The 13386-nt window shown below is 44.8% G+C and overlaps 1 protein-coding gene across 1 annotated transcript in view; it reads left to right on the forward strand.

Moving 5' to 3' along the window:
• The first annotated feature begins 11636 nt into the window (after positions 1-11636).
• The window catches only part of ANO1 (anoctamin 1), a 71266-nt gene continuing 69516 nt past the window's right edge, over positions 11637-13386 (forward strand). Inside the window, exon 1 of the mRNA XM_053945421.1 lies at positions 11637-11804. Within this exon, the coding sequence (XP_053801396.1) occupies positions 11747-11804 (58 nt within the window). The 5' untranslated portion in view covers positions 11637-11746. The remainder of the gene's footprint in view (positions 11805-13386) is intronic.

Genomic DNA, 13386 nt, shown 5'->3' on the forward strand with positions numbered 1-13386 from the left:
AGGCTAAGGTACAATTTCTTCCTTTTATTATTTTTTAATTATCTTGGGTGAAAATTTAAATGTAACAGCAAGAAAGCCCGGTTGCATTCATCATTTGACTTTATTTCTACTTGGTTGGTTAGTAAGAGAGTTTCCTGTCTGCAGGAAATCTCTGTGCTTTGGAAAGAACTATTTATTTCAGGTTGATTGAAACACTGTATGCTGTATTTGACAGAGTGAATGAAATAAGGTTCAGGAAGTTTTCGTTGCTGCCTGAAAGGAAATTTTATCAGACCTGACATTCATGATATTAGAAGTTTCGGTATTCACAAAGGGCCATGTTTTAACTTTTCTGATTGATTCCAGTTCAGGCTGTAGTGCCACACCCAGCAGCATGGTTATTTATGATTTTATAAGAAACTCTTTCCCTTTTTCCAAGCTGCTTCCTGCTCTGGGCCATCACTGAAGTGTGTGTTGTCATTGAGAGATTGTTTGAGGAACTGGATCAGTTGAACAAAACCCCAAATCTTCTTTTTCTTTCTTTCCTCATTCAGATAGGTTGCCTGGGTTGTTCCTCACATGCTTCCAGAACCATAGTTCAGAGGAGGGAGTGAGTGCAGCAATAAAGGGCCCAGCATGTACAGGAAGAGGGATGGATTGAGCCAGAGTTGATACCAAAAGTTGCTCCTGTGGAGCCATAATCGCTGTCTGATTTCATTATCAAGTATGGACTACCTCGTTTCATTAAATCAATGATCCTAAATCCCCAGAGACCTGATTCATATGTCTGACAGAGATATATTAAGTATTCTGGGTGGATAAGAAACAGATGTTTGGTGTGAAGGTTAAAAATCCCAGGACAGCTTTGGCAGTGACAGAGGCTGCTCTGGTGTCCTTGGAGAGCTTCCCTGGGACTGTGCCTGATTTGGATACTCTGCAGGGAGGGATGCTGAAGTCATGGTTAATGTAAGACACCTAGCAAAGGCATCTCAGCACTATTGGGCAAATATCTGCAGCTAAAAGAGGTGACAAATGAAAGGAAGGCAGAAAGATTAAAACTTATTTATGTGAGGGGAAAAAGAGAAGACAAACCCAAACACAACTGCAGGAATAATGACCCCCAAAAAGTCAGCAAAGCACACTGAAGACATGAACAAAAGCATCAGGTGATGATGCTGAGTTTTAGTGAGGGAGCTGATTGTTGAATAGCCCAGCAGTGTCAGACAGGAGCAGTTCTGCTTGAAGAGATGTGCAGCTCAGCACAAGCAAAACTCCAGCTCTGGAATGTGCAGGAATTAATGCTGCAATCATCATGCACACACAGAGAAATGCTTGTGGCATAATGCAAGCAGAACCTCTAGTATTTTTGGAATTAAGCAAAAAGAGATAAAAAATTGGATTAGGCAACAGTTGGACACTCCTAAACTAGCCTGCTCCTCACCTCTACTCCATCCTAACACCTACCTAAGTGATTGAATAAAAAGCCCCTCACACACCTACAAACTTCATTAAGTCAGAGACTCCCCTGATTCCAAGGGCTGGTAAATGCAGTGGAAGCCCTGATGTCAAGGTTGGACAAGCCAGGCTTTGGTCTCGAGTTTGCAGAAGTGATGGGGTTTGTCAGAGCTGGGTCTGCTGTCAGTAATGCACAAGTGCACAGTAACACACTTGTGAATAAAGCACAGTCAAGTTCACTGACTCATATTCACAAGAAAGGTAATGGTGTGAAAAGGATTCACATCTCATGACTCCCTTCTCCTGTGTTTATCCATAAATCCATTTTTGAGACAGAGGATCCTTCTGTGTTTGTGATGAATGTGAAGAACACATCATGTCTTCAACAATTATATATATATATATTTACAAAGCCCAAAGAGTTTTCTCATTTTGGAAACCATTGATAAACAGTTTTACCTACATTTAGCAGGTAACAAACACAGGAGTGAACAGGGAGCTCATAACCTAGATCAATGCAGAGAATGAGAAAAGCAGCTCTGTGCAGGTCCAAACACAGCCAGTTATCAGGAAGATCTTAACCATGAGATCTGTGTCACTGCAGAACCATTTTCCCAAGGAGAGTAACAGGAGCTTGAAACCTTCATACCTGGACCATGGATGGAATAATCCACCTGTGTATGGTCTGACTACACAGAAAAGGCATTTTAACTCCATGCAGGGCTCACCTGGGATTTTAAATGAGTTAAAACAGTTTAACACTTGCAAAAAAAAAAAAAAAAAAAAAAAAAAAGAAAAATTATTTCCTTCTTGTGATTGCTACCTGCTGACTTAAGGAATCCACCTAAACGAGCTCTCAGTTAGGGATGTCTCCCTCAAAACCTCATGTTGACCTGGAAAGTGTTAATTCCTTTGAAAACTCCTTGTACCAATGTTTGTTTAGGCTAGGAAGAGGGAAGGGCTAGATGGATAAATTGCCTTGAAAGTTAGGAGGACATAAAAAAATTCAGGGAGAACAAGAGTTCACCTAAGAAAGCAGGAAACTCCTCGGGAGGAAACCTTCAGTATCTGAAGTCAAAGAGAATAAAAAAAAGGAAAAGTTAGGAAAAGTCAGAAAGAAAAACACTCTGCCAAAGCCATTCCCTGAAGCCCAGAGGAGCCTCCTTTCATTCATTGCTCTAAATCGTGGCATTCCTTTGAATCCTGCTCCCTTTTATGAGCAGCAGCGGGAGGATGAACAGTGGAGATCTGTCACACAGCGGAACCCACAGTCTGACCCCGCAGCTTGTGTGGGGCTGGGAAAGCTCAGCAGAGCCTCAGCAGCCACAAAGGTGATGGGGCAGTGCTCAGGTGGCCCTTTCCTCACTGCACATTTCTTCTCTCGGGGTTTGCACCGTGCTGGGGCTCCTGCTCACCCCCGGCACTGGGAAAATCCCCTTGGTTTGGGTGTGCAGACATCCAGATTTCAATAGATGGGATCATGATACATCAAGAACTTTCATATCTTAGTCTAAATAGCAAAGCTTCCTTTCTAGTCAGCTTTATAATGGAAACACAAATTGATTGAAAAAGGGCTCGAAATTTTAGTAACACAAGCATAACTGATGTTTCTATAGTAAAAAACAATCAAAAAATCTAGCGGTCCTTTGTCTCAACTTTTCATTAGAGGGGGTATTTGGCATCTTTTAGCTTCAAGGCTGGATTCTTCCTTTATAAAACCAAGGACACAGGATTCCTCCTTCCTTGAGAACCATCTGTAGTGGGAAATAATCTGTATTCTAGCTAGTAAAAGAAATGAGGCAGCAAGAGATGCTCATGGCAGGGATTACTTTCCCAGTCCTTTCAGATGAAGGGATGACAAAACATTGCATGGCTTTCCTTTCTTTTTCCTTCAAAATCTGTCTCACTTGACAAAGCTATCAAGAGTTGTAACAGGTTTGTTTTTTGTTTTTTTTTTTTTTTTCTGATTTATTGTAATGGAAACGTTTTTATCTTGCTCCTCTGGCTTTTTGGTGCCCCCTCGTGTTTAAAAGAACGTGATAAAGATCAATTGCATCTGTGTGTCTTTTAAAATGCAGGATTCATGGAGAAGAACTTAAATAATTCTGCCTGAGAAAGGTGAGAATTAGTGCATAGGGGAAAAAAAGATACTTTAAAAGTTTTTTTTCAGAATTGAAAAGAGTTTTATCTTGTAATTTCTCAGGATTGTTTTTACATATGTCTAGATGTTCTCAAAGCCATTGATAAATTAAAGTTACTTATAAGTTTGTTGTAAAAAGTGCATTTTTTAAAGTATTTTAAAATATTCAGAAAGAACGCTGAGATTTATTCTCTTTATTCTGTTCAGGTTTATTGTCCACACACAATCACTAAATAATACTCTTCATGATCTGACAGTGAAAGATATCTGAGGGCTTGTTTTCAGGTAAAAATATGTTAAGGTGTGTGAATTGTTGGGTGTGCAGGTTTTATGTGGGAAGAAGGAGAGAATGAGCCGCTGGAAATTCTCCTGTGTCACTGGTCCCTTTCACACCTTCTGCCAAGTCTCTCACCTCATGACTGCTGATATCCTCATCCTCAGGGTATGTGCTGGCATCTTCCCATGGGAATTCAACCTGCTGCTAAGATAAAAGAATTCTGTATTTATACATATAAAAATTATATATATAAAAGAACTCAGTTTTTATCATTGGAATAGTTGATAATATAGGCCAAAGAAATATTACGTATGTTGAAAACCCTGTGTTTTGAAAGGGAGCATTCAAGAGCTGCTTTTGAAAAGAAATTGCCAGAATCACCAGAAATTTATGTGAATTTTGGTGTCTATTTCCCACCTTGACCTACATAAATGATGCACACAGAACTTCCTGAACCCACTCAAACTCAGTTTTCATCTGTGGCCAGCAAGAGGCTGCTGTGATGGGAGTTCAGCTCTGAAACAGAAAACTCCTTCATGCGACTCTTGGATCGCAGTCCTGACAGAAATAGCAGCCGAGCACCCTTTCTTCTCTTCTTGCAGACAGATCTGACAGTCTGGAAGGGAGCTACAAAAAATTCTCCCATGACAGATTCACTCCTAAGTGGTGCAATTAAAAAGATTTATTAAGATTCCATGGAGAAGGTGGCATTAGAGCTGAAGGAATGGCCTGGATGTCACAGCTGCCCTGACAGGAGCCAACAGCTCATCAGAGGAGTTTGACTTTGGATTAGTCACACTGAATAAGACACAAGGATTTTGTAAACTTTTTAATCACAATTTTTTAATCCGTTTTTGTCCAGCCCTCCCCTCTTATTACTGAACCTAGCCCACAACTCTGGTCTTCTGTGTCACCTTGGTTTTGTCATCCCCTCTGGCTTTGCCTGCCTTCCCACCCTGATTTTTCCTGGAACTGTTGGGATCACACAGGACCCAGTGCTGGCTGCTTGCTTTTCAAACACCGGTGTTTGCTGCGAGTCGTGCATTTTTATGGCACCTTTGTATACAATAACAAATGGCCTGGCTTTGTTAATCCTGATTACCCATCTGGATATAGACAGGCTACTTACATTTACAGATATAATGCAGGAAGGTATGCAGAGCTCAGCCTCACCAGGAAACAATCACTGCTGCATTATTTTATTTATATGGATCCAAAGCACAATATAAAAAGGTCTATATTCTTTCCTGGATCCATTTGATATTCAAACACATGCACGTGAGGACACAGCCATACCTGATTGCCTCAGCAGGACTCAGCTGCTGCAGGTGATGCTCTCTCTTGCTAAGATCAGTCTCAGGGGGGGTGATTTCATATTGAAACATCCTTCAATTTTGTCTCTGTTTCTTCCTTTCAGTACCTGTCCTGCAGAAACACAGAGTTCTGATGCTGAAAAAGTGAACACAGCTGCTCCTTTAACCAGCTCATCACTCTCACAGTTTCTCATGCAGGCCATAGGTATCTGTGCTTTGGAAAATATTGGTGAACGTCTCTGAACCTTCCTCTGACTCAGCCCTGGACCAATTCTCAGCTCATTGTCCTCTTGTTTCCAGGGTGTCTTCACAGAGATCCCGACTCAATTCATTATTCAAGTGTTTAAACCACAAACACCTTGGAGATACACTCTGTATATTTTAAAAAAAAAAAAAAAACTAACTATGAAACGCACAAAAAGATATAACCACCAATTGCAACTGAATATATGAAAGTACAGAATTGAAACCTACATTTCAGTGACAGTCTTATGTGGAATTTCATCGGTGATGTCTCAGGGAAAGGCCTTACAATATTTGTAGGCAATTGTTGTATGTAGACCACTGAGAGCTGCACTGCCATAATTCAAATCAGAAAAAGCAGATATATGAGTGAAATATTATCCAAGTATTAGAGCAACAGGTTCTTTGCTGTTATACCACAATCTGGTGCTGTTGTAGCTTCAGGTCTGCATTCATTTACAGAAGTACAAATTTGCTGCTTTTTGTGACGTTGTCGGGAAAGGAAGATCAGTGTGGGCTCCTGGCTGCTCAGGAGGTGGGGTGGACAAGGAGCAAAAACCTTTTGTTGGGTCTCTGGGTGTGATCTCTGTTATCCTGGTGAGCAGATGGCCTCATGGATGGGCTGGAAGAACCAGCACCTCCTTTGGCAAGTGCTGTCAAAACTCTGAGCTTTACAGAGTCTTTAATCTCCAGTGGATAACAAATCTTGAGCAGTTTTAGTGGATATCTGCTGATAAGGAAGGAGAATATGAAATATTTAGGTCCTGGCATGTGAAAACCATCACTGCTGATGGCAAAACTCCTATCACAGTTAATGAAGTGTTAAAACCTTGCCTCTCAGCGGGCTGCCAGTGCATGCAGGATGCTAAATATGCTGCAGAATGACTGGAGCATGTGGGGCTGCAGCCTCCCAGTACCCAAGCCACTTAAAGTATTAACCTGACTCACTGTTAGTGCCTCTTTGTATTTTACAACAAAAGGCTTTGCTGCCTCAATTACAAATGGTGAAACCATTGCAGGTCCAAAATGAAGTCACAGTAAGCACCTGGACTAAATGTGTGTTGAGGGAGATGATGCCTCCTATAAAAGCAAAGACTTGGAGGTGGAGTCACAAGCAAATGCTTCACCCTTTCTTCCTCCTTGTGATTCAAGTGACTAAAGCTCTACAGGTAACTTCTGCTAAGTATTTTGTATAATTTTTTTACCTTCATTTCTGAAGACCAAAGACACAGAAGTAGGTTGTAGCATGCTGGAAGATGGAAACACTATGGGCTAATTTTTGCTTTGGACTGTACAACCAAAGGAAAAAAAAACCAAAACCAAAACCAAAACAAACAAACAAACAAACAAACAAACAAAAATAAACTAAAAGAAAGGATTAAGAACCATTCTGATTTTTCCTCTCATGGCTACCTGAAGATTCAGTTCAAGAAGGTAATCAATCTGTGCTGCTGTTAATCTCAAAGATCAAAGAGCAGGGAACACACACTGCCGTGTTTGATGGAAATGGCCACGGACCAATTGTCTTGCCTATAGCAAGAAGTGTTTGGGATTAGGGAAAACTTTTCTAAATGCATGGATAATTTGAAGCACAGCACCAGAATCCCACAGGAGATGGAGATGGATGATGGCGATCTCACCAAAAGGAAACACATCAGCAGTATTTTGGCTCCGTTTCAATCAGCTTTGTGACTGAGAGGGCGACTGAATCCAATAGCAGCGGGTTTAAAAGAACAGGGAGTGGGCTCCGTTTCCCTCCCGCCCCTCTGGCCGGTGCAGCTGTGGCACCGCTGTCAAACTTTCCTTCCCCGAGCGGCGGGAGCAGCTGTGACTCACCCGGGCTGAGTCAAAGCCGCTCCTGGGAGCGCAGCTCTCAGCATCTCCCAAACTCCTTCCAAAGGCTGCCGGGCTCTCGGCTGGTGCTCCTTTCAACTGCAAACTGCACAGGGAAGAAGTGGGAGGTGCCTCGAACCCCTTCTGTAAAACGACACTCGGAAACTTCGGCAGCATTGATGGGAAAACCCGGGGTGTTTCCCAGATTCGTGGCTGACAGCAGCTGGTGAAAGTATTTCGTAGGGACCTAAGAAAGGGAATAGTCCTGCTCCTCCTGGGCGTTACTATTTACAAGCAATCACATTTTTTCTCATTGAGCTTTGCAAAATGTTAAATCACCAAAAACAAAGAAAAAAAAAAATTAAAAAAAAGAGAGGCTGCTCACAGAAGTAACAGACCAAAATGAGTTCAAAACAAACAGAATCGTCTGTGCTTTAGGTACATGAGCGCTACATAAATGCTGAGTGCTATAGAGCCAAAAGAACTTGCCATACTCTGAGGTCCACCTCACCCAGGACCCGCTGTCTGTCAGGGGTAAGCAGCAAGGAAAGGAGATTAGAAATAGAAGATCCCCACAAATGTCTCTCCAACCATCCGAGCTTTGAGAGCTTACTAAGCTAAAAATTACAGCCAGACTCCTTTGTACAGTAGAGGCCACTGGAGCTTGGTTTGGGTTTTTTTGTTTGTTTGTTTGTTTTTGTTTTTTGTGTGGGTTTTTTTTGTTTTTTTGTAAATATTTCTCATCCCTTTTTTTTAAAAAAAAGCTTCTGGCTTAACTTGTATCTCCTGACAATGTAACAAAGTTCTGTATTCTGTGTATAGTTTTGTTCTATTTACTAGTATATAGTAATTTACTTAATAATCCTATAGTTTCAGTGCATTACATGGCAAAATACTCATCCTATTTATTTAAACTTGCCACCTGCTAATTGCTCTGGGCATGCCTTAGCTTTTATACTGTGACTTATCACTCCCTGCTTACCTTTTCCACGTTTCCAGTGGTTTTAGGGCTCTCTGGAACCTGATTCTACACAACATATCCTCTTTTATTTTTGCCTGTGAGGCCATGACAGCCAGGGAGCATGCTGTGTGTGCTGGTGAAGGTGAGGGGCAGGGGCTGTGCTGCTGTCACAGCCAGGGTTTGTTTCACCATCATGTGATTGTGTTCACGCTGCCCCGAGTGCCTGCCAGGGACTTGGGCTCTTATCTCTGGGCGCCCCAGCTGAGAGCAGAGCTGCAGTGGATCCCTGTCTACTCTGAGCACCCCTCAAAAGTGTAAAAGACTTCAGAAAAACAATCCAGAGGCAACTCCAAGGCAGAGGGGTGGGTGGTTGCTGGTTTGCCATTTGGGGTGGTGGGGCAGGTGCCACACACAAGCATTTCCTCAGAGCACGAGCACCCTGAGCACACAGAGCCTCCACTCCTGAGCACAGCAGCCCAGAGCTGCATTATTATTGTTCAGAAGGCACACAATTCATTTCACAGACTGTAAATATTTCCAGCAAGAGCACTCACGGTAGGTGTGGGTGCCAAGCCCCACTGTCGCCTTCCTCACTGCTGGGAGAGCATTTTTGTTTTATTGCACAGACAGAGGGTTCTCCATCCCCTCGCCATTCTTCTCACAAGTATGTGTTGAGATGGCACGCTGGGTTTATCACAGGCTGAGCAAGAAAACTGGAGCTGGAGTCTCTGCTTCCTGTCATCCCAGCAGCCGATTTTAGCTTGTGGGGCTCTTGAGAAGACAAATCGCATTTCCTCTGCGCCTGTTGGAGCCTGAGCAGTCCCACAGAGTGGCTCTGTCACCTCAGGTGAGTGGTCCAGCCCTTGTTAGCCCAATTACAAAGCCCATATGCCCACGCAGGGGAGGGAATATTGACAGGTAAAAGGAATAGCGTGGGGAAGCAGCAGAGGGAGATGGAGGTCAGGCCCAGACTCATGGTTTCTTTACCATGGTTTCCTTAACTCTCCTGTTATCTTTACAGCAGTTTCCAACAATGGGCTTCTCCAGAGAAGCTAAAGGATCTGCCAGAGCCCATCTACAGCTGTGGGATGGGAATTTGTTGTCCTGCCTCTCAGTACTACAGGGTGGATCACAGGTTTCACACTGTGCTGAGATTTTTCCATTTCCACTCAAATCTGGGCTGTGTCTGCCTAGGACCTTCTAAAATAATACCAGGCCATTAATGTATTTTAATTTTCAGGCCACCAAGAAAAGTTATTGCTCATTAAGACTTAAACACCTCAATGAGGCAGTAATGTCAGCTTTATTTTTTTTTTTCAGGTGTGAAGCTGGAATACACACCTGAAAATACATTTTAATTCTCAAAATCTGACTTATCAGATAAAAACTTCCTAAAACCTGCTACAAAATGATGTCATAAATCAGCTGATCTACCTCTGGCTGGGCTTTCAGTAGGGAAAACCTACAGAAAGCCTACTGTCCACCAGGAAAGGTGGCACTTCAATGATGAAGGCACTGTGCATACATCTAGGCTGAATTCCCACCCCAGCTCTATCCAGCAGATGCTCATGGAACTTGTGGTCATGATGAGATGGGATACTGGAATCTAGCACAATTCCCAGATTTCTCTTTGTGTCTCACATTTATAAAACAAATATATGTATTGGTCCCGTGCCCACATTTGGGTCTGTGGCAGATCTCCATCCAAAATAAATTAATTACAGGCGAAGGGAAAAGAGCACGTTCCCAAGTGCCTTTGATCTGGGGGTTAAGAGAGCTGGTGAGTGAGGCTTCGGTGCAACACAATCTGCTTGCCCCTTCCCCTGCTAAAATTAAACCCAGTGATGTGCACTTTAAAAATAGTCCCATCTAAACTGTCCCAAAACCAGACCAAAAGTTAAAATGGAGGAAAAAAGATAGGAAATGTAGCCTGAAACCATCCTGACTCAGGGCCTCTAGGGCTTATATTCCATGAAGGGAATGTCCATATGCATAAATTCCCTTGTTCATGTATTTACCACACTGTGTTTTCTGCCTCTGCTGTCAAACTCCCAACCAACTCAGGAAAGATGCTTTTACAGTTCTCCAAAAAACAGCCCCACAGAGATACCCAAGGCATAACCTGCCACATTTTCAGTAGCAAAGGGGAATTCAGAGTGGAATTAGAACCATCATCTGTAGCCTAGGGGTGAGAGCCACCAGCAAGATGCCACTCAGTAATGTCCCTGCAATTTCCCTGGATGCAAGTGGACCAGGAAGGGCCTGGGTAGAGCAGGAGCATGGCAGTGAGAGGAACTTGCAAATGTGGGACATTTGGGGGCTGCCTGCCAGAAGCTGGAAAGCCTGCTGAGCCTCTTTCCTTCTGGCAGAGCCCTTGCACACTCCTGGGTTTGCATTTTTGAGGGTTAAGTGCTGGTCTGAGATTACAATTAAAAAAAAAAAAAGAGAGAGAAAGCAGTCAGAGAATGGTGCAGATAAATCAGTGTCAGCTTTGCCTGAGTGGGTTTCTGCAGTACAGCACGGGCTCGGGCTGTAACTTTGGAGAGGACCAGGGAATCCCTGTGGGGCACTGAAAAGGGGAATGGCCTGAAATCCTACTCAAACCCCTGTACAAATACTGTAGCCACACAGCGGGAGCTGTAAAGAGTGAGTGCCAGCTATTTTACACCTCACATTTCTAAAAAAAAAAGTTTAAAAAATTTGTTCTTTGAGGGCCCGAGTTTGTTGGTGTGTACGGCGACATCCAGAGCATCCCTCCAGGACCAGACCTGGGAGAAGAAGCTTTCCCGGGAAACAGGCTGCCCTGGCTGCCCCTGTGCCGGCGGGATGGAGAACTTTAACCCTGCTCTTCCAGCTGGGAATCTCGTCACCTTTCCCACCGGGGCTGTGAGAAACACGGGGAGTGTCCAGCCCGCACTTTGGGCAAGGGGGAGCGATCCCGGGGCTTCAGCAGCAGACCCAGCCTCGCTTTTCCTTTTCACCTCGGGAAAAACGGGAAGGTGCGGGAGCTTCTGGAAAAAAAAAAAAAAAAAAAAGGCCTAGGAAGCGGCGCGGGGGTTCCGCCGTGCGCGGCGAGTGCGGGGCGCGGGCCGGCGGCTCCCGCCGCGCAGGGCGCGCTGACCTTTCGCGGCCGCGCTGTCCCCGCCCGCAGCTGCCGCCGTCGCTCCGGCGCCGCCGCCCCGCGCCCAAGGTCAGCCCCGCCGCCGCCGCCGCAGGTACGCGCGGGGATTGCGCGGGGATTGCGCGGGGGCGGCCGGGCGGGGAGAGCCGCGGCGTCACCGGGGAGGGAAGGGAAGGGCAGGGCGGGAGGAGGGCCGGCTCCCCGCGGAGGGCCGCGCTCCGGCGGGCCGGGCCGGCCGCCGCCCGGCGCTCGTATTTAAAGTGTGCCCGGGGGCGGCGGGGCGCTGCGCGGAGCCGCTCCCGGAGCAGCGCGCCCGCCCCGGCAGCAGCGGGGGGGTCGAGGGAGGAGGAGCGGCGAGAGGAGGGATCCTGGCAAGTTCACTTTGGTACCAAGTGGCAGGCGGGCTGCGGAGCTCGGACGGGCGATGGAGAAGGATGAGATCCACCTGCGCAGGCTGCCGGCCGCCGCGCCCTGGGGACAGCGTAAGTGTCGGCCGCCGCCGCCGCGCTGGGGAAGGTGCGGGATGAGGGCGCGCTCCTGCCCGGCCGGGGACGGGCTCGGCGGGCGGCCGCCCCGGCTGCCCCGATAAGGGATTTATTATTAGCGTTTCATCGACTATTTTTAAAAATCCAGAAATAATCGCCACAAAGTACCGGGGAAATGAAATAGCTCGTCTCCCACTTCCCGCTTTCCCCCTCCCGCCTCCCGAAGCGTAAAACAGTGTGAACCTATATTAATATCATAATTAAAAGCTCGTCTAACCGCGGGAAGCCAATCTAATTATGAAAAATTGCTGGAGTACGAAGTATATGTGACACATCCTTGAGTTGATGATTGCTGTTAATTCACACCGTGCTGCGGAAGACGAGCTAAAAAAAAAAACCAACTTGCTAAATGAAATGGATCTGAGATTGTCAGTAATGTTTTTACAGAACTGACTAAATCATGTATCTCACTATCATTAACTAATGTGTTCAGCAAAATAAATTATCTATATTGGAAGGGGAAAATACATTCCTTGGCTGAGAAGTTGCAGAATGTTTGGAGCCAAAGAGCAGATCGTTTTAAGTGGTAGGGGGTGGGAATTTCCTTGGCTTCCCTCTGGAAATAAATCATGGCTCAGTGTCTGGTGCATGCATGTGCACCCACATGCGCATTTATATAAAATCTCTGTAGAGAAAACCTTCATGCACACACACTGGGACACAAATTTTGCAAGTACTATTTACTGAACGCATTTTTTTCTACTAGCTTGGAGACAATAAAACCAGAACCGAGATGCTAACCAGGAACATGCTGGAACACTTCTGATTATCCGGCTGAATTGTATACAAATGAAGTAAATTTAGCATGGCACCATTTATAAATTCCATGCTTTACAATCAAAATTCCAAATCTAGCTGTTTGCAGCTAAGAATAGCGCGGGGAGCCCTTTTCTTTACTCCCTCTTTTTGGATTCCCACGAAAACCGTTATCCTAGAGCCTGCTCATTAAATAGCCAAATATTTCACTGGAGTTCAGCCCATTTCTAGAAGAAATGCTGTTTACTCATCAAACCTAGCTGGCCAGAGTGCTCAGAATTTAAACTTTTTCTTTAATGTCTGACACAAAACAGGTGGGCTTTATATCTAAGGAGCAGGGGACAGGGTTTCTGCATGACACAGGTTGTCCCATCTTAACTTCTTCCTGGAAATAAGGAGCTCCAACTTTGCACAACTGCAGTGGAAGGCAAGTAGATCATGGGAAGCTGAAGTGTTGTGGCAGTACATTAACAGAGATTATCAGTAAGAGGACTAAATGATAAAATGGCACTGGGAACTACCATTACTCATGGGCCAGGTGGCAATTTATCACAAGGTAATAGCAGTGATAGGGTGGTGAGAGTCCTGAGAAATCATTTGAGTGGCTTTTTATCTTTGAGAAGCACAGTCTTTTACAGTGACATTATTTAATTTACTGAATCACCCCTTAGCAGCACGAAGAGCTTCATGGATGAGTTCAAGGAGCAGTTTTGTTCTTGGCAGCGTGTGTTTGTATTTCTGTTGATAACCTATCCAAAAGAGC

This window comes from Vidua chalybeata, chromosome 6 (genome assembly GCF_026979565.1).
Source record: "Vidua chalybeata isolate OUT-0048 chromosome 6, bVidCha1 merged haplotype, whole genome shotgun sequence".
Lineage (NCBI taxonomy): Eukaryota > Metazoa > Chordata > Aves > Passeriformes > Viduidae > Vidua > Vidua chalybeata.